The 21,380-nt window shown below is 50.8% G+C and overlaps 1 protein-coding gene across 3 annotated transcripts; it reads right to left on the reverse strand.

The window, feature by feature from the left end:
• Positions 1–518: 518 nt before the first annotated feature.
• Positions 519–20,777, reverse strand: GDAP1L1 (ganglioside induced differentiation associated protein 1 like 1). 3 transcript variants are annotated; one of them, XM_024746859.1, is made up of 7 exons: positions 20,598–20,777; positions 15,109–15,301; positions 14,343–14,344; positions 13,903–14,140; positions 11,053–11,150; positions 10,132–10,246; positions 546–889 (listed from the first exon to the last, which is right to left on the reverse strand). In XM_024746859.1, exons 1-7 carry the CDS (start codon positions 20,775–20,777, stop codon positions 546–548), a joined length of 1,170 nt encoding a protein of 389 aa, XP_024602627.1. The 3 variants fall into 3 exon arrangements, with proteins under 3 accessions (XP_024602628.1, XP_024602627.1, XP_024602629.1); XM_024746860.1 differs by lacking the exon at positions 14,343–14,344 and having other exon boundaries at positions 519–889; positions 13,903–14,076; XM_024746861.1 differs by lacking the exons at positions 13,903–14,140; positions 14,343–14,344.
• Between the last annotated feature and the right edge of the window lie 603 nt (positions 20,778–21,380).

Here is a 21,380-nt window from a genome sequence, read left to right on the forward strand (position 1 = left end):
AGACTGAAGCCCCTTCCAGTCTTCAGGGGCCTCCCGTGGGGTCTCCAGATCTCCAGCCCCACCTGGAGGTAGCGCTTAGAAGAGTCAAGTCTTGATGTTGGCTTTGTCCTGTGGAAGAGTTCCCTGGGCAAGAGGGAAGGGGAGGTGAGGGGTCAGGCCCTCCGAGCCCCCAGCACCTCCCAGAATCTGGGCCCTGGTGAATGAAATGACCTGGGACTCACCTTGGATCCTAACCAGTCCCCACAGTTCCATCTTGAGACCTTGAATCGAAAAAAAAAAGGCATTCGTGTTTTTGTTTCTCTCTCTTTCTCTCTCTCTCCCACTCACTCTTTCTCTCCTTCAGTAGAACCGTGGCCTCAACTCACGGCACTGGCAACATCTACTCCTAAACTATGGAATGTTTTCAGACTGACGATAGAATTGCTCCAAACAAGGGGTGGGAGGGGCTGTCCAAGTGTGCATGAGACGGTGCGTTACTGAGAGCTCACTGGGAATCACACAGGACAGAGACACCAACAGTCAGACACCAAGCCCGGGGCCTGGCTTTAGATGTATTTTTTCTTGAGGTACCAGTAGGCAAAGTAGCCCATCCCACCCAGGGAGCCCATGAGGAAGGATGCCCCAAAGAAAGATGGGGGTTTCCGCTTGACCAGCCGGAACGCGTTGGGGATGACTGCTGACAGCAGAGTGGTGTGGATGTCGCCCAGAACTTTCCGGAAGGCAAAGCGTTTCTGGACCCTCTCAAAGAAGGACTGCAGGTTGGGCCGGCTGCCATCTTCCCAGTATTTCTTGGACAGTCCCAGGAATTTGAGGCGGTGCAGGGTGGCTCCCAGGAGGACATCAGCAAGGGTGAAAGCACAGCCGCAGAGCCACAGCTCACATTTCTGCCCTAGAATGGAAGTGACAGGAGATGGGGGAGGGGAGGGGTCAGCTCTTCTTCCGCCATACACGCCCTCCTCTCTCAGTGACGCCTCTGGCTTCTGTCTGCCCGCTATAGTGTTCCCCCAAGGTCACCCACTCCTGCACTTTTTTCATGATTTTTGCCAGATGCATATACTACCTCTATTATTTGTTTTCTTTAAATCAACTGACTTATTAAATGCAAATATATGTATTTAAACTCTGGACTCGTATACCCCACTGCCCATTTTCCAGCTCTACTTGTGAGTCCGCTGTGCATCTTAAACGCGACATGTCCAAAACTGACCGTCACCCCCAAACCCACCACATTCATCCCCACGTCAGTAACAGCACCTCCATCCTTCCAGCCCCTCAGGCCAAAAGCACGCGGGCCATTTTGAATCCTTCTCTTTCTTTCACACCCCGCATACACTTTGTCAGCAGTTCCCATCAGCTTTATTTTCAAAATACATCCGAAGTTAGATGTTACCTCCGATGTGACCATCCTGGTCCTAACGACCAGTATCATTTGCCTTTGACTCCCTAGAGTCTATTCTCAGCACAGCAGAGAGAGGATTCCTGTTAAATCTTAAGTCAGATCATGTCCTTCTCTCTGATCAAAGCCCTTTAATGACCCCCTGTCGTAGTCAAAGCTGAAGCCCTTCTAATGGTCTAAAGGTCCTACGTGATCTGGCCCCCAGGTACCTTTCAGACCTAGGAGTCTACCTTTTCCCCCTTGACTCACTCTTTTTTTTTTTTTTTGCTTCATGTCTTGCGGGATCTTAGTTCCCCAACCAGGGATTGAACCCAGGGCCACAGCAGTGAAAGTGCTGAGTCCTAACCACTGGACCGCCAGGGAAGTCCCCCCCCTTGACTCACCCTTCTTCAACCACACTGGCCTCCTTGCAGTTCCTCATTCTAGGCACGTTCCCACCCCAGGGCCTTTGCACTTGCTGTTCGCTCTGCCTGGAACACTCTTCCCCCACAGAGCTACAGGGCTTACTCCTCCACCTCTTTCAGGTCTTGGCTCAGTGCCGTCTTCTCGGGGGGCTTCACTGACCACCCAGTTAAAATTGAAACCCCAATCCCAGCAGTCACTGTCCTCCTCCCCTGTTCTGTTTTCTTCCATACAACTTTTCCCCAGTGTTCCACCATATACTGTACATGCTCACTTTGTTTATTGGCTGCCACCCTCTACCAGAATGGAAGCTCCATGAGGGCAGGAATTTGGGTCTGTCTTGTTCACAGCTGTATCCCCTGCACCTAGAACAGTGCCTGGCTCACTAAATCTTTACTTAATGAGTGATGAATGAGAAAAGAAACTATCACTAAGAGTATCATTTGCCATAACCTATGTGCAATGATGAAAGTACATTTAACAAGAAACAAAACAAATGCTATTAAATTCCAGCTGGATACTACTGCCTGCCCAAAATCCCTGAGCCCAAGACTTATTTATTTGTTTGAAGAAAAGGGCAGGTATTAATACATGACCCCTCTATGGGAATTAAATGCTAGCATCATACTAACACCCTTTCTTTAATACAATCAACAGAATTAAGAGAATAATTCTCATCGTGTGGTTTTATATCATGTATCGCCATGGTCACGTGACATCTAAAATTAGCCTGTGTATTTAGGAAACACTAGACTTGAAATTCTGGAGCCCCTTTGGTCTCCTTCATCACTGCTTGGCTCAACAACCTGAAATTCTCCCCAGTGACTACACATTAATGTCCAGATTCCTCTGCGTGGCTTTTAAGCCCTTTCAGTAGTTGGATGAGCTCCAATGTATTGGGTTGGCCAAAAAGTTCGTTTGCTTTTTTCTAGAACATCTTACGAAAAACCCAAACGAACTTTTTGGCCCACCCAGTACTTCTCTGATCTTCACTTCTCACAAATTGCCCACTTGCCCACTGTTCCTCTCAAGCAAGCCACGCCCATTTTGGCCTCTGAGCCGTTGCCCCTGCTGCACCCCATGCCTGGAATGCTCTCCCCTTCCTCTCCACTTCCGGTGAGGTCTGCTTTCTTGGGAAGCTTGCTTCTGCCCTTTTGTAGAGGTGTTCCTTTCAGCTCAGAAATTCCATGAGTCTAATACCCTTCACCCTCACAGCCTGAGCCTGCCTCTTTCACTCTGTGTCCTCATGTTCATTCATTCATCCAACAAATGTTTATCTGGTAGTATGTGCTGGGCATGAAGACATGACAAGACACAAATGTCTTCCCTCCAGAGGCTCACGGTCTCAGGGGAGGAGGAGCTAAAGTGTAATGAAGGCACTGATCAGAAGTTTATTCTTGAATACGGAATCTTCCAGATGCCTGTTAGACTTCTGAGGGGAGATGATGTGTCTGCAGTTAGAGGTACAGGTGCACAGCATCATCAAGGGCGTGAGTGGAGACAGAGCTGAGAACAGAACCAAGGACTGAGCTTCGGGGCCTCAAGATTTAGATATTGGGCAACAAGAAGCAACCAGTGAAGGAGTGGGCGAAGGAGTAGCCGGTGAGGTGGGAGACGACCCAGGTGAGTGTGGTGTCCCAGAAGCCAAGATAAGAAAGTGTTCCAAGGACATAGTGCTCAGCTGACCTCAGACGCTGCCGGGAAGTCACAGAAAAGGAGCTGAGAATTGGCGATTGCATTTGGCGACTGGTGACCTTGACAAGAACAGTGGGAGTAGATGCTGACGCTGAAAGCCTGGTTGGGAGGGAGTCTAAGAAAGAAAGGGAGGAGAGGAATCAGAGACGGTGAGCAAAGGTCACCCTTTCAAGGAGTTTTGCTGTCATGGGAGGGATATGCCGATAATGTGAGATGGGTCAAGAGTGTTTGGGGGACTTCCCTGGTGGTGCAGTGGTTAAGAATCTGCCTGCCAGATCACATAAAAGAACAGTACAGGGGGGACCTTGAAGATGGCGGAAGAGTAAGACGCGGAGATCGCCTTCCTCCCCACGGATACACCAGAAATACATCCACACGTGGAACAACTCCTACAGAACTCCTACTGAAGGCTGGCAGAAGACCTCAGACCTCCCAAAAGGCAAGAAACTCCCCACAAGAAGAAAACAGCACGTTGATGGGAATGATCGAGCCGAGAGGAGGTGATGCTACAGGAGAGAGTGGAGAGAATTACTGATGTGGTGTCCTTGAAGGGATGAGCGTGGGTGGCATCAAGTACACAAGGGAAGGGACTAGTCTTAGCTAGTTCAAGAACAGTTTATCCTTGGTAACGAGGGAGTACAGGGCACCGGCTCTCAACAAATCTAAGCTGCTGTCAAATGTAAGACATCTACCTGAGAGAGTACTTCATCATACATATGTATGTATCTCCACTGACACGTAGGCCTCTTTCAATGGGTACATTTTTATTTGGGTATGTGTGGGGACCTATGTGTCTGCATCCAGCATGGTGTGTATGTTTACCCATGTGAATGCCTGCTCAAATCCATGAAACTGGTTGTGTATCAGCATGTAGACAGCTGCACACATGGGCATCTGTGTCCATGCAGTGGGGGGATTGCCACATGCATAAGTGAAGTGTATGCCCACGTGCACTTGGTGGTTGCCTGCAGACAGATGTTCATGAGTGTGTAAGTGTACATCGCTATTTAAGTACGTCCATTCCTGTGTTTCTGTTTGTAGGCAAATACCGCTAGCCATGACTGCATAACGTCCACGGGCACGGGTAGCTAGCTATCTGGCATGTCAACAGAAGGTCTTCGGTTTCCCCCGCTCCTGCAGCTGTGGGTTCCCTTTGCCAAGTCGCAGCCCTGGATGAACCCTGTCTTGTGCCTTCTCCAAGTCTGCCAGCTGAGTGTGCCGGAGACAGTTACCCTTACCAGTTACACTTTAAATCCTGACCACAAAGCCCGGGAGGGCCGGCAGCCCTGCCCGGGTCCTGTAGCAGTCCTGTAGCAGCCCTGGGGGATGCTCGCTTCACCGCCCCCTGCAGAGAGATGCACATCTTTCATCTTCTCTCCTCGCACCCGGTGGTTTTCTCTGTTGATGACGTCACCTCATGCTTCATTCAGAAAACAGGAACCTTCAGACATGAAAGCCCTTACCCCCCACCATGAAACCCACAACGCCAGGCCCCTGCATTTACCACCTGCTGACACAAGGGAGGGTGTGAGCCACCTACGCTCAAGGTCAGGCCCTGCGTGGTCCTCTGCACCCACCCAACGCTGCACATGCTCCCTTTCCCTTTCTAGAGCCACTCTCCTCCCCTCCCCACGCTGCTCTGCGCCCCCCAGGAGGCCAACTTGACGGGTACACTGATGGGACTCCGTGCCCTCTGGCTCCAGGGGTGTTTGGCCAATGGGGAGCAGAGGTGGGAGATAGGATGGTGGGCGAGGGTGAGGTCAGAGTCTTACTTCCCTCAGTTTTTTCTCTGCAGGTTGCCACGGGCTGGCTTATTTGTTTGTTTTTGGCCTCGCCAGGCAGCAGGCAGGATCTTAGTTCCCCGACCAGGGATCGAACCCAGAAAGTCACAGCTCCTGTCAGGTGGCCCTCTTTGTCCTGGTTCCTGAAACTGCCCCCATCGCTCACAACCCCAGGTCCAGGTACTGCACTTTTCCTTGTGGTTTCCCTGTGTCCCGCCCACACATCTGTAAACAGTCCCTTTATGAAGGCCTCTTTGATTTACCCAATTTGAGGGTGCCCTGTGTGTCCCCTGGGGACCCTGCCTGAAGCACACCTTCTCAATCCTCATTGGTCCTGCATCACTGATTTCTCCTTTCCACTGAGGCATTTCTACCGGCCTGAAAACACGCTGTTGTATCTCCTATCTTGAAAACATTCCTCCCTTTGCCCCACAGCCTTCTTCAGACACCACCCCATTTCTCTATTCCCTCTACAGCGAAACTTCTCAAAAGGGTTGTCTACACTGGCCATCTTCACGCCTCACCTCCCATTCACTCTTCAGCCATTGCCCTCACATTCCAGTGAAACTGCTCTTGGCAAGGTCACCACCAACAGCCATGGGACAAAACCCAAGGGACGCTTTCCTATCCTTGGTTTATTCAGCCTCTCAGCTGCATTTGACACTGTTCTCCCTCCTTAAAACACAATCCTTTCTGGGTTCTATGACACAGGAGTCCTCACGCCTCACTGGCCACTGTGTCCCATCAGCTTTGCCAGCTCGTCTGTCTTTACCCTTCTCTCAATGAGGGGGAGCCTCGGGGCAGATGTGGTAGTTTTAAAATACGAAACAGTGCTTGTCTTTCTCTGTGGAATCTAAAAAATAATGTAAACACATGTATATGCAAAACAGAAACAGAGTCACAGATATAGAAAATAAACTAGTGAATATTGCTCAGCCACTAAAAAGAATGAAATAATGCTATTTGCAGCAACATGGATGGACCTGGAGATTATCATACTAAGTGAAGTGAGTCAGAGAAAGACAAATATCGTATGATATCGCTTATATGCGGAATCTAAAACAAAAATGATACAAATGAACTTATTTACAAAACAGAAACAGACTCACAGACTTAGAGACGGGGGAAGGGTTGGGGGGAGGGATAGACTGGGTGTTTGGGATTGACATGTATACACTGCTATATTTAAAATAAAATGCCTTTCCATAAAAAAAAGAGAGAGAGAGAGAAAATAAACTAGTGGTTACCAAAAGGGAGAAGGAAGGGGGAGGGGCAAATTAGGGGTGTGGGATTAAGAGATACAAACTACTATGTGTAACATAGATAAGCAACAAGGATACACTGTATATATAGCCCAGGGAATTATGGCCATTATCTTGTAATGACTTTTGATGGAGTACAATCTAAAAATACTGAATTACTACACTGTATGCTCGAAACTAATAAAACGTTGTAGGGAATTGCCTGGCAGTCCAGTGGTTAGGACTCCACACTTTCACTGCCCAGGGCCCGGTTCAACCTCTGGTGGGGGAAATAAGATCCCGCAAGCCATGCAGCACAGCCATAAATAAATAAATATAAAGTTGTAAATCAACTATACTTCAATTTAGAAAAAGAAAAAAATACGCTCACATATTACTTGATACTTATCTCTTTGGTGGAGCCCAATTTTTCTCCCCTTGAATATGGGCTGTATTTAATGCCTTGCTTCAAATGAATAGAATGTAGCAGAAATGACAGAATGACTTCCAAGGGTAGGTCATAAGAGATCATGTGGCTTCCGCTGCTTCTGTCTCTCTGGGATCACTTGCTCAGGGGAAAGCCGGCTGCCGTGTTGTGAAGAAACTCAAGCAGCCCTAACAAGATGCCCGTGTAGCGAGAAGCTGAGGTCTCCGGCCAGCAGCAGTGGGGAACTGACACCTCTAGTGAAGACCCACGTGAATGAGCCATCGTGGACCCTTCAGCTCAGGGTGTTGCAGCCCCAGCTAACGGCTTGACTTAGAGACGGGGGAAGAGTTGGGGGGAGGGATAGATGCATCTATCCCTGCATCATGCAACCCTGAATTAGAAACACTCAGCCAAGCTGCTCCGGAATTTCTGATTCACAGAAAATGTGTGATATGACAAATGCTTTTTTTTTCGTTTTTTTTTAAACTATGGCCCTCAGCTCAAACCTAGCCTGCTGCCTGTTTTTATTTATTTATTTATTTATTTATTTATTTTTGGCTGTGTTGGGTCTTCGTTGCTGCACACGGGCTTTCTCTAGTTGCGGCGAGTGGGGGCTACTCTTCGTTGCAGTGCTCGGGCTTCTCATTGCGTGGCTTCTATTGTTGTGGAGCATGGGCTCCAGGCGCACGGGCTTCAGTAGTTGTGGCACGCGGGCTCAGTAGTTGTGGCTTGCAGGCTCTAGAGCACAGGCTCAGTAGTCGTGGCGCATGGACTTAGTTGCTCCACGGCATGTGGGATCTTCCCGGAGCAGGGCTCGAACCCGTGTCCCCTGCATTGGCAGGTGGATTCTTAACCACTGCGCCACCAGGGAAGCCCGACAAATGCTTTTTGTTTGTTTGTTTAAGCCGCTGAGTTTGGGAGCAGTTTGTTATAAGCAATAAATAACTAATAAGCAGGTCTTGATTCCTCTTTCTGTCTCTCTCCACTGCCCTCTAGGTGACATCATCCAATTCTACGGCTTTAATCACCGTGTATATGCTGAAGACTTGCAAATCTCCATCTCCAAATTCTGACCTCTCCTTTGAAAGTCAGACTAGAATACCTAATGGCTTATGTGACATCCCCTCTTGGGGATGACACTTAACATGCGGAATCTAAAAAAAACCTGAACTCTTGGGTCCCCCTTGCCCATGTCAGGAAATGGCACCACTCAGTAGCTCAGACCAAAACCTCAGGAGTCATCTTTGATTCCTTTATCCCCTCTTACTCCACTCCCTCCAATACCCTCGACCTTTCAGCAAGTTCCTGCCCATTTTATCTCCAAAATACCTCTCAAGCCTTTCATGCCTCCCCATCTCCACTGCCACCACCTCAGTCCAAGCCACCACCATCTCATCTGGGCTTCTGTCTCCCTTGAAATCCATTTTCACAGCAACCAGAGTACTTTTAAAAGTAAAATCAGAACACCTCACCCCTGAGTAGATTGCAAAAATGGCTGCAAATTCCACCCATTCCTGCACGCTTGCCCCTTTGCAAAGGCTGTACTGCTTCTGCCATCAAGAGGCAGAGTCCAACCCTCTACCCTTTTAATCCTGGCTCTGCCAATGTCACTTGCTTTAGCCAATGGGGCTTTCGTAAATGTGACACAAGTAGAGGCTTAAAACATATTTGCACCTTGGGGCTTTGCTCTCTTGCTGCTCTCAGTATCCCTGTGACCACCATCATATGAAGAGCCTGGCTTAACCTGCTGGATGATGGGCAACATGTGGTCCAGCTACTTCCATTGGCCCCTGAACACTCTTCTGTAATGGCCCCTTCCCAGCACCCTCTCTGATAGAAATGAGAAAGTTCCTTCTTGAGGTATGCATTGTTTTTACTCATTTAGCCATACTCCGCTTTTTTCTAGAAAGGATTTACGGCAGCTGGCTTCAGCATGCGTGACAGTGTTCCTGTTTAGGACCTTAGGTATCTGTGTGTGCCATTTGCTTGAGGCCTCAGCTGTGAAATGCTGGAAGAACATTATACCCATTGAGAGGGAACCTGTTCTTATGCCAACTATGCCGTTTAAGAGCTGTGTGACCTTGAGCGAGTCACTTTATCTCTCTGAGCCTTAGTTTTCTCACCTGGAGAATGCATGTGCCTTTAGCTGTCATATGTAATTAACTAGTATGTTCCAGGCCCTGTGCTGAGTGTTTTTCATTTTTTAAAGAGTTCAACAAGATGGAGTTTAGGTTTTAAATTCTACTATTACCATCCTGTTTCACAGATGTTGAAACTGAGGCCCCAATAAGGAAAGGAACTTGCCCAAGTCACGCGGTATAGGCAGCAAAGCTAGGACCCTAACTCATATCTGTCTCACTCTAAACCCATCTTTTAGAACACTGTGCTCCACAACCTTCCCACATACACAGACATCTGTGCGTGTGTGTGAAGCTATGAGCGTAGCAGTGCATGTTGAATGGGTTCCACAAATTTGCATTGTTGAGGAGACCAGACTAACAGGGTACCTAAAATAGAGCAAAATGGGAAGGTCCCGAATGAAATTTGAAGAAGGGTGGCGGCAAGGATGATGTATAGATGCAAAAAGGAGCAGAGTGGTAAGGAGAGGGCGCTCCAGGCTGGAAGAGCTGCAGGAGCTAAGGTGTGGAGGTGGAAATGTAGCTGGCGTGCTCAGCGTCCAGAGAAGAGAGGCACTTGAGAACAGAAAGAGTCCAGGTCAGAGAGTCCGGGTGAGCCTAGATGTCTGGTTCCTACAGCATGAAGGAGCCATAATCCGTCCTTCAGTCGGGGAAAGGGGAGATGGTGTAGTGGATAGCGATCGCCACCACCATTACCATCATCATCTTCAATAGCCTTTATTAAATACTGTGTGCTAAGCGCTGATCTAAGCATCCCACATATATTATCTCATGCGGTGTCTCAACATCTCTCTGAGGTCGGTCTTATTATTATCTCCATCTTATGGATGGGGAACTGAGGTCCAGGGAGGTGAAGCACGTGGCCCAGGGTCATTCAACTAGCAAGTGGCCAAGCTAGGACTTAAACTTAGGTCTTTCTGACTCCATGGCCCATGATCCTAACCACCTGGATGGTCCTCTAAGACCTTTGGGGGAAAAGATGCTGGGACTGTCATGGACAGAGTGGGCTGGATGGGCTCCAGCACTCACCTACCCCAGAACTGGCACCCACCCTCGTTCTCAAGCTTCCTCTTCTCCAGCTCAGCCTCGATCTGGTCCAGCACCATGGCCAGCTCCCCCAGGATCTTCTTCAGGTAGCTCACATCATCGTGCTCCAGGATCTTGGCCTGGGGGCAGGACAGGCAGGTGCTAGAGGAGCTGAGTTGGCCTCAATAGAGCAAGGATGACCAGGGATGGAAGACTCTTGGCCCAAATCCCCTTCTGCAAACCCAGTCTCCTTATATCCCCTTAAGTGTGTAGGATACCCCCACTGTTACAAAGGATCCTCATCTGGTGTTCACAATAGTCCTGTGAGCTTGACTGTCCTGGCCAGATCCCTTTCATGGGGCTGGTACTCTCGTACACCAGCTGCCATGAGAGTTGGTTGACAGTGGCTCACAGCTTTCCCCTTCTCCAGAGAATTGTTCTCAGCCAATGAGGAGTTTCCTGGAAATACTTGGGAAATAAATAGGTCAATGATTGGCTGATATAAGGGTATAAAAGTCTGTCCCTTTGTCTCAAGGTGGATCGACTTTGTGGCACCGTTTATCCTCCGGGGCTCCCTGTGGGATCAGGTGAACTTAGCCCCTTCTTCATCCTATCTCATCCTTACTGGGTTCTCCTTAGAGCGCTCCCTCAATACCTCGCAGAGCACTCCCTCAATACCTCGCTTACCCCAGAACCTCTGTCCAATGCTCTGCTCTTAGGGACACAACCTAAGACATTAGGAAAGTGAGGCTCCAGGGCAACAGTGACTTGCTCAAGGTCAAAGAGCCAGTAAATGACAGAGGAGACAGGATTGGGAAAGCAAACCAGTGGTTTTCCCATTTCATGTCATCAGCTGACTCTCTACTTAGAACCAGCTTCTTCCAGTTCTTCTTTTCCATGGAAAAGATGGTGGGAAAGGGGAATGAGCAGACCTGGGGTCACTCACCATGAGCTTCTTCTGTTTAGAAAGGTAGGGCTCAGAGAGCTGGGGCTCCTCTTCATGGTCCAATTTCATGAAGTCCATGGTGGCGTTGGCTAAATGTCCTGGGGAGAGAATAGGAAAGGTCCCGTTCTTCTGATACCTGGTACTCTTCCTTTCCCTTCCCCCCAACAACTTGGAATAGGTCCCATTCAAACACTAGTCCAGGAAGTAACAATATCAACAGGCATAACTAGGAGACACTATGTCATTACAGGCTGGGACATAGGGATGGATGAGATGCCATCCTGCCCTAGACCATAAAAGAGATACCTACGACATAGCATGATCAATCTCTAATGAAGAGTGAACAGAATGCTGTGGGACCCAGAGGGCCACCTGCCTGGGGCACAAGGGGTCAAGAAACCTCACTGAGGAGGAGACTCTAGGGGATGAGTAGGAGTTTGCCGGAAATGAATATCACCCTAAATGTGGACAAGCTCATGCTTCAGTGAACGTCTCCCTCACCCCTTTCTGTAGTGAAGAAACGGATTCAGAGAGGCTAGTAAATTCCACACCAGTAAATGACAAGCAGATTTTGAATCAGGATCTGTCCAATTCTCAGTCTAGAGCTCACTCACTGTAATCCACAGGGAAAAACTTGTTTTAAAAAAACTATAAGAGAGCTTGGTGTCTTGAAACTTCCACTTCTGGTGAGGCAACTTTCCTGAAGATTCAGGGACGTATTGACCACCTTTCCTGGGAAATTGGCCTTTTAAAGATGCTGAAAAGGCCTGGGTGATGGAATGTGGATCAATGATGGAACTCAAGGCAGCACCTTGAGAATTATACTTAATGGGAGAGACAAAGTGTCCTATAATCTGACATTAAAAGTCTAGCTGTAAGCTGCGGGTTTTACAAGAGGAGGTGGAAGCATTACGTGGGATAAGATCCTAAGGTCTGTTCCATGATTGGGGAAGGATTTCTCTGGAACTCTTAGCCAGTAAGTATGGGACATGGTGGGCCAGGTGTGTGGTGGGACCCAAACCTGGCCTGCCCTCTCCCCGGGGTCCCAGTCCCACTTGGACATCTCTTGGACTGGGATGGGCATCTTCTCTGGCCCCACTGCCTCTATGTTCCCCTTATCATAACACTGATTGGTACTAGGTTAGAAAATTTTTAATCAGTGTGGGTTGTTTGTTTGTTTGTTTTTTTGCCACACTGTGTGGCACGCGGAATCTGAGTTCTCTGACCAGGGATCAAACCCATGCCCCCTGCAATGGAAGCACGGTGTTTTAACGACTGGACCACCAGGGAAGTCCCAAAATCAATTAGTTTTGAATAGATTATACATGCATGCTTGTTTAAAAATTCAAACAATATTAAGGAACGTACAGTGAAAAGTAAATCTCTCTCCTCTCAATCTGCAGTCCCTTAGTTCTGCTCTCCCAATCTTCTCATGCGTCCTTCCAGAAGTACTCCTTGTGTTTGCAAGCACCTGTGTATCCATTCGACCCCCCTTTTACATATATTAATGATAGTACACTAGATGCATTTTTTTGCCCTTCACTTTCTTCCTACTTACTAATATATCTTAGAGCGCATTCCACATGCCTGTTATTTTTTTAACAGCTGCCCAGTATTTCATTGTTTGTATGTACCAGAATTTATCTACCCAGTCCCCAAATCACGGTCAACTGGGTTATTTCCAGCCTCTTGCTTTTACCCCTTATGCTGCAATGCATATCCTTGTACGTACTTCTTTGGCGCACACATCCCAGTGTCATTGCAGGACAGTCTCCAAAGTGTGGGCCTTTTAATACTCGATATAGAGGGCCAGACTGCCCTCCTGAGAGGTTGTTCAAATTTACTTAGTCCTGCATTGTAATCATCTGGTCATTTGTCTTTCTGCTTCCATGAAACTGTGACCCTGGGAGGGTAGAAGCTGTGACAGTCCCCTTCTGTCCCCAGCCCCCTGCCCAGGGCCTGGGTCATAGGAGAGTTCATAAATGTTGTTAAATATTGTTGACTCAATGGGGACAGGACAACATAAATATGTCCTGAGTCCTGTTCAAGGGCACTCTAAAGAGACAAAATCGAGTGCCACAACCTGGCCCACCTTTGGACGTGAGCCTCATTCCTTTGAGAGAGAGGAAGTGACCATTTACTGAGCACCTATTATCTACTTGGAATCATCATGCTTCATCTGTGTATTGGACCCCATGGTGGCTGCACAGAGCCTGGACCAAAGTCTGTAAACAGTTGTTGATGGATGATCTGATTTAATCCAACACTTATTTACTGAGTACTGAAAAAAATGAAAGGATAAAGTAGGCTGTGGGCACAATCAGGCTGGCAGTTAGGACAGTATATGGGGATGCTTGAATCAGAACTCAGAGACCCGGGGCCTTGCAATATCTGGGCAATCTTCCTTGGTGATGCCAGCCCTGATGTCACTCAGTACCCTGGGCTGCCAACCCCAGGTGTCTGGGGCTGAGATGCCTGTGGGGAGGTGTCCCAGCTCCCACGGACAGGCAAGCCTCTAGGGGGACAGATAGCCCTATGGCCTCTGTATGGGATGGCAGGACAAGAGGAGGGGGCAGGAGAAGGGAATGAGAGAGAGAGACTGCCAGAGAGGGAGAGAGACATATTCAGCTCGTAACAGGGTGAGTGAGATGGAGAGCCAGAGAGAGAGAGAGACAGAGACAGACACAGGGATGGAGAGAGAGGCAGAGGCAGAGGGATATCCATGGGGAAGAGGAGAGTTAAAGGGAAGAAAGTGAGTAAGAGATACAGGAATGGGAGGAAGAGGGAGGAGGTGGGCGAAGACCGGGTTACCCTAGGGTTCTGCGCCCCGACCCCGACCCCAGGACTCACTGCGGATCTCGGCCGTGGCGTACTTGGGGATCATGGAGTCGGCGGTGAGTTCGGGGTGCAGGATGCAGCCGTGCGTGTAGGCGTCCATGGGCAGCGCGTCCAGCAGCTCACGGTACTGCAGCACCCGTGCGTGCTGGGGGCTGCCCGCCTCGGGCATCAGCGCCACCACGTGCTCTGCGGGGCACGGCCGGGGGCTGGGCGGCGCCACGCAGGGCCCTGTGTCGGGCCTCCCGCCCCCCTGATTCAGAGAGGCCAGCCTCTGGCATCCCATCCCCCAACCTCAGCATCCCGGAACCGCGACATGTCCAGAAGTTTGGGGCCCATCCCCTTTCCTTGACTCTTGAGAGAAAGTCCCCACCAGGCTGACAGGGGACCCTAGTGATCCTGCTCGCCTACCTCTCCTCACTGGAGCCCTGCTGAGCCGTCCCCTGAGGGGCAACTCCTCACCTGCCCGGGCTTGTTGCCAGGTGGGTCTCTAGGCCTAGTGTTGCCAGACTTGGAGAGAAGCTGGAAACCTGGATGTTTGAAATTGCACTCTCCTTGGTTTTTAAATGTTCGCAACTAATTCATATTCTTTTAAAACAGTGCATGTCCGGGCCCTGACCTTTCAGCTGCATCGGCAGCCTCTGCCATGGGCACTGAGCTTCTGGACTTGAGCGAGGCCAGAGGGAGGGAAGGAGGGATGGAGGACATAGGGTTCTGTGGGGTTCTGGGGTGCTGGGCCCTGCTCATGTCTGCAAAGTTCTCAGGTATCCGGGCCCATGTCTGTGGGGTTCCGGAAGAGCCTGTGGCCCTGACTATGCTTACAGGGTTTCAGGGGGCTGGGTCCTGGCTGAGCCCTGGCATCCCCGGGAGATCTGGATCCTGTCTGTGGGGACTTAGAAGGGGGTTTGGGTCCCGTTCATGCCTGATGGGCTCCAGAGTGTCTGTGGCCGAGCCTATGACTCCAGAGGCCCCTGGCAAGGAGGCTATAGCCCTAGCCGCTCCAAGGGGGGTGTCTGGGCCATGCCCTTTCCCTCAGTACCGGGGAGGGGGGGTCAGATCTGTGGGGTCCCCGGGGACCTGTGGCCATGCTCTGTGGTTCCTGGGGGGCATCTGAGCCCTGCCTGTAGCCCGTGGTTCCTTGTGGGGGAGCCCGGGCCCGCGGGGTTTGCCCAGGCTTCCCAAGGTTCTGGGGCGCTGTCTGGGCCCGTGCGGCCGCCGTACCTCCCGTGAACGTGCGCTCCACGTAGTCGATGATCTGGTCGTAGTCGCTGATGATATTGTCGCGATGGATGATGACGGGCACCTCCTCGCCCAGGTTGAGCCGCATGAACCAGGGCTCCTTGTGCTCGCTCTGCGGCAGGCTCACGTCCCGCTCCTCACATGCCAGGCCCTTCTCGGCGATCACCAGCCGCACCTGCAGGCGCCAGGGTCAGAGCAGGGAAGGCGGGCGGACACACGGGGACACTCTGCCCAGGTGGGGCGGGGCGCGCGGGGAGGGAGGTCAGAGGTCCCACACTGGAGGGGACCGTGTTGCTTCCAGCCCACTCTTGGGCCCCTGGGGTACGGGATGGGGAGATACATCCCCGGGGTCTGGTGGTGGGAGGAACAGAGCTCTGCCCTGGGGACAAGGGGCAGAGCTGCCTGGTGGTTACGGGGCTGGGTGTCACTGCTGGACGTACCTGGGATAGGATTTCTGGCTCTTCTGTGTGAGTTTGGGCGGATTCGTTACACTTTCTGGGCTTCATGGTTTTTTTATTTGCAGAATTGAAGTATTAATAGTAGCACCAACACAGTGTCTGGTATATAGAGAGTGCTTAGTTCATAATTCTCATTATCAGGATTGGGCTCTCAGCCTGTCCTCCAAACGTGAATCTGGCCATGAAATTTGCAGAAATTCTTATCATCACCATGATCAGTAGCAAAATTTCTCAAATTATTTGAGAAACAAAGTGAAGTGAAAAATAATTTGCCAACATCAGCCTAGCCCTTTATCGTCCCCAGACACCTTCCCATCTGGTTGTTGGATGCTCACAATAGCCTTCCAGAGGAGGGCAGAGCAGAGACTATCTCCCGTTTTTGCTGATGAGAAAACGAAAGTCCAGAGAGGGCAACTAACTGACCCAGAGCCACACAGCCAATTTAGCAGTAGATCTAAAACTAGAAGCAATGGTTCCTGACTCTCAGACCAGTGTTCTCTGCCCCGGGGGATCCTTCCAGGGAGTCCTGGGCCTGGCCCCTCCTGAGTCTTTCCCTAATCTCCAGGAGGTCCCAGACAAACATATGGCCTGGTAGATGCGAACGGAGAGCCTCCTGACCCAGCCCAACAGTTCTGAGCTGGCAGGTGGTTAACGATCACCTAGCCCAACTATCCCCTGCCTGTGGACTGAGGCACAGAAAGTAGGCTAGACTTGTCTAAGGTCCCCCAGCAAAAGGATGGCAAGCTCCACTCCCACCTGCTCCTCCCTACTTCTAGCTCCAGCCCAGGAGAAAGAGAGGGCACCCCTGAGAGAGGCAAAGGTCTATTCCTGTTAAGCATCGATGACCCCTGTACATACCTAGGTGGCAGTTCCTATTCCCTTCCTGCCTGCCCTGGCATCCTCCTGGCAGGTTCTGCCCAGCCACCCTGCGTCTGGGTCAAGCTGGGATCTCTGAACGGACGGAAACAGAAACTAAATCAGGCCTTTGCCGTTGGCGGGTCCAGACGTTTGGCCTTCCATCCTGGCAGGGCATCTGCTCCCAGGGACCACTCCCTGGGCACTGCCCTTGAACTCCAGTGAGGGTGCCTGGTGGGGCTCCTGCCTGGGGAGGGGACTGTCTTTAGAGGAACAACAGTCCTGCTTGGAGCTGCCTCAGGATCGCACCAGCAAGCAGCCAAGGAGACTTTCTCCTTTAGCTGAGCTGCAGGCCAGAGCCATGCGCCATCCTGCAGGGGAGGGGGCGGGGGAGGAAGCCAGGCCCAGGGGGAGGGCGTGCAGCCACCAAGGCCATCTGCCTTCTTTGCCTCCTGGAACTGCGCCAGACTTAGGTGGTCACCACTCAGTGTGACCAGACATTAGCCAACTCTGGGCAAACTATCCCCCCTGTGGGTGCCTGAAAGTCACCCACTGGTGCTTCATTGTCATGGCTAGGTACTGTCCCCCCTCACCCGGGCCCTTGTTTATGAGAAAACTGTGATGGGCTGGGTTGACGTCTCTGCCCAGCCACTTAGTTGCAGTGTGACTTTGTAAAAGACACTTAGAGTCTCTGAGTCTTAGTTTATTTATCACAAATACTTTAAAAAAATTAATAAGCTTTATTTCTTACACCAGTTTTAGGCCTACAGAATCAAATGCCTTTTTTATGTAACATCTTATGGCTTACAAATGCGCCACTTTTCAACACTTATTTATTGAGTGCCTACTCCGTGCCAGGTCTTGTTCTAAGTGCTCAAGACTCAGCCGTGAACAAAACAAAGATCCCTGCCCTCAGGGAGCTGACATTCTGGTGGAGGCAGACAGATGAGAAGCAGTTAAAATGAGATGGTGTGTCAAAAGATAGTGAGTTCATCAGAAAAAAGAAAAAATAGAGCAAGGTAAGGGAAATTGGGGGTGCCAGGGCATCAGGGCAATTTTAAGTAGGGCGACCCATCAGGGCAGGCCTCTCTGAGAAGGTGACATTTGAGCAAAGAACAAAGAGAGAGTAGTCCACACAGGGATCCAGGCAGAGGGGACAGCCAGTGCAAAGGCCCTGAGGTGGGAGCATGTCTGACATGTTTGAAAAATGGTGAGGTGGCCATCCTGCTGTAGCAGGATGGATGGAGGTGACAAAAGGAGAGGAGGTCAGAAAGGGTCATGCACAGGGACATTTAATTGAGACTCCTAGACCCAGGGGTCTATGAATAAATTCAGGGAGTCCTCAAACTAGGATGGGAAAATTATAGGTTTATTTTCAGTCATGTCAAGCTGACACTTAGTATTCTCTTCAATTATGAGTGTAGGCAACAAAGCATGGTGGTGTTAGCAGTGCCTGTAATATTGTCACCACTAGGAAGCAGATATTTTCATCACTTCACAGTTGCTGCAATTACATCCGTCACGACTTCAGCATTACAGCAGTTATTAGTCCTGCCACTAGGTCATGTGATACTATGGGTTAATGCAGAAACACATATTATTATGTAACAAATTTATTTTGAAAATATGTCAATAGCTTTACTTCAGTATGATTGGTTTTCCTTCTAATCTAATACTCCTACGTATTTGATGTTATTCAATTAAAAGTACTATTCTGAGAAAAGTCCATAGGCTTCCCCCGAATGATGAGTGGGTCCATGACCCAGGCAAGGTTAGATCCTGCAGTAGGGCCTGAGGCCATTATGAGGACTCCGGCTTTTTCCTGGAAGGACTTGTGAGCCACTGTAGGCTTCTGAGCAGAGGAGTAGTGAGATGTGCAGTTCTCGCCTGTGGACCTCCTGGGAGTGGGAGAGGGGGTGGTAAATGGTCAAGGGCAGCATGGACAGGGCTGGGGCGCCAGTGCCCAAGAGCTTGAAAAGTAAGGCCAGGGTGGCAGGTAGAGGTCATTTACTTCCCTTCTGCCATGTCTGGGAGGGCCCTCTGCATGCAGGCAAGGCCCTCTAGGACTGATGCGAAAGAAGGAAATGCACCTGCTAAGCCCATACTGTGTGCCAGACACTTAACACGTGTCCCTGTCCTTTCAGTCCCCCAGGAATCCTACAGGGTCGGATGTAAACGTCCCCTTTTCCAGATGAGGATGTTGAGGCACAGAGGAGGTGAAGTGACTTGTCCAAGGTCACACAGCCAGTAAGCACTCAAGATGAGACTGGAACCAGGACCATCTGACTGCAGAGCCCATGTGTTTTCCATCAGGCTACACTGCCTCTAGAACCCACCACAGGCCCCTGGGCAAGGGGAAGGCCCTGGTAGGAGAGGCAGGAGAATGCTAGGCTGCCTTGGTCAGAGGTTTGGTCACAAATGGGATTGCAGTGGGTGGTCCCATCCCTGACTAAGGGGCCACCTTAGCCCTGAGCTCATGCTGAATAAGGAATATTCAGGAGGCTCCCTCAGGAAATGGTGATGGGAAGGGCCACCCTCCTACCTCCTGGTCACTGGGGGGGGCCTGGCTCCTGAGGTTCTGGGGAGGAGGACATCCTGGCATCTGGAGGTCAGTCTGATTCATTCCCAAACCCCCCAGCAACTTGTATAGAGCCTGGCATGCAGTAGGTGTTCAGCATGCATGTACAGAAGAGTCCCAGCGTGACCTTGGTTAACTCCAACCCCTCCTTTACCTAGCACTTTAGTGATATCGTAACACCCGTTATGAACAGAGCCTTGACACCACGCCAGGCACTGCGATCAGCACTTTTTGTGCATCATCTCATTTCACCATCACAATAGCCTTCTGAAGAAGGTACTGCCACTAGCTCCATTTTACAGAATATAAAACTGAGACTTTAGGGAAGCAAAGCGACCTGCCAAAAACTCCATGGTGAATTATTGGAGAAGATGGCTCTCCTGCTGGGGACTTTCTGGCCTCATAGTCTGTACTTTAAACTAGGAACTACTCAAAGGGGGATCAGTGGACCAGCTTCATCAGCCTCACCTGGTAGCCTGTTAGAATGCAGCATCTTGGGCCCTACTCCAGATCTGCTGAATCAAAATCTCTGGGGTGGGACCCAGTATTCTGTGCTTGAACCAGTAATGTATGCTCAAGTTTGACCAGTGCCAGTGTAGAACACTAAGCAGTACCGCCTGTTCCACAACCCTCAGCAATCCTGAGAGGGGGTTGCAATTAGAAGAAGTTGCTATTATTGTTATTATTATCCCATTTTCCAGATGATGGAACTGAGCCTAGACCAAGAATCAAACCAAAGAGCCTGGTTCCAAGGCCATTTCTCTTTAAGGAATCTGTTTCTCCATCTGGAAAATGGAGTGAATGGAACGAAAGGATCTTCCAGGGAGAAGAGAAGTCGAAGGGTCAGGCAATGGGTGACCCTTAGGCTCCAGCAGGACCGGCTGCTGGGACCTGGCCATGGTGCTGAATTCGTACCCCACAGAGAGGACAGCCCAGGGTGAGAGACTGCGCTCCTAGAGGCCCCTGGTCTTGCAGGCTCAGTGCTTGGACCTCACCCCCAGGAAGCGGGAACCCCGATAACTCAACACCAGGCTGCATTCCCAACCGCCTTCTAGCTCCCCTGAGTCTGAGATGGGACCGTGTGGCCGTCTGTGCCTTTAAGAGCGAAAAGCACAGACCTTACGGGCCTGCTGAGCTGGTTTGAGGAGATGGGTTAACTCCTTCCTTGTCAGCTCAAGATTGGGGGTGAGGTGGGGGGAGGGCTAGGGTCAGACCCTTCAAGCCCCAATCAGAAGGCCCCCAGCCGGGCAGAAGGGCAGAGGAGCTTTGACCCGCAGGCCTGTGGCATGGGGACAGGAGGGCGGGGGTCGGGACAGCTCTTCAACAGACCGGGTCTTTCTGGGAGGGAAAGAGGCAGAACGGGTGTTCCTAGAATTAGGGACGGTGCTCCTGGGGCCCAAGACAGGGCCAGTCACCTCCCGGGAGGGCAGCCCAGCTTCCCCCATCCTCCGGGCCCCGAAGCCCCCGATTCTACCCTCCAGTCTCTCACCAGGTCTTCAGACCCCTTAAGCCCTCCCGGATCCCCTCCCCCACGCCTCCTGGTGCATCGGTCGGGTTCTCCTGCTCCCTCCGGGCTCTACCTTCTGCGAGCTGAAGGACTGGGTCCAGTGGTACAGAACCAGGCTCTCCTTGGGCCAATGGGCGTGGCTGGCCGCTTCGGGTGCTTCGGGGGCCTCCACCGGCTTGGCCGCATCGCTCTCCAGCGCCGAGATGGGCCACCAGCTGCAGTTGGTGGGGGTCAGGTTATTGGGGGTCGCCATGACAGCCCGAAATCAGAGGGAAGAAAGAAGGAGGCTCCGGCGCTGGCGGCTCTCTCTCGCCCAGCATCACATGGCCTCGCCGAGCCTGCCCCTCTCCTTCGCTCCCTCCCTCCCATCCCCGTGAATGTCATTACTCACTGGCTGGGGGAGGGGCGAGGGGGATCCCGGGAGCTCCTTTCCTCCTCCTCCCCTTGGCCCACCCCTGGCCCGTGCCAGAAAAGCCACCAGTCCAAGGTCAGGCTCGGTGGAAGGGCACCAGAAGTGGGCCATGCCCCCAGATAGCTCGAATCTGGCCAGCCACCTGCCGAAGATTCCACCATTATAAACGCATTCTGCCTCTCAAATCTTCTAAAAGGCAAATAGGACAACTGGTGTTATAGAAATACATTCCTTTTATAAATCAGTGTCTGGAAATAGCTCGTCTCTCTTTGAAGCTGTTATTTTCTAACTTTTCTCCAGAAGGACCTCTAAGGGCAGAAGGGAACACATTATGATTTATTGAACAAACACTTACATAGCACTCCTGTGTGTCCAGGCACCATCAATTCATTTAACCCTCACAATAATCCTATTAGCCTCACTTAACAGAGGAGGAAACTGAGG

The sequence above is a fragment of the Neophocaena asiaeorientalis genome, unplaced genomic scaffold (genome assembly GCF_003031525.2).
Source record: "Neophocaena asiaeorientalis asiaeorientalis breed wild unplaced genomic scaffold, Neophocaena_asiaeorientalis_V1.1 scaffold132, whole genome shotgun sequence".
In the NCBI taxonomy this organism is placed as follows: domain Eukaryota; kingdom Metazoa; phylum Chordata; class Mammalia; order Artiodactyla; family Phocoenidae; genus Neophocaena; species Neophocaena asiaeorientalis.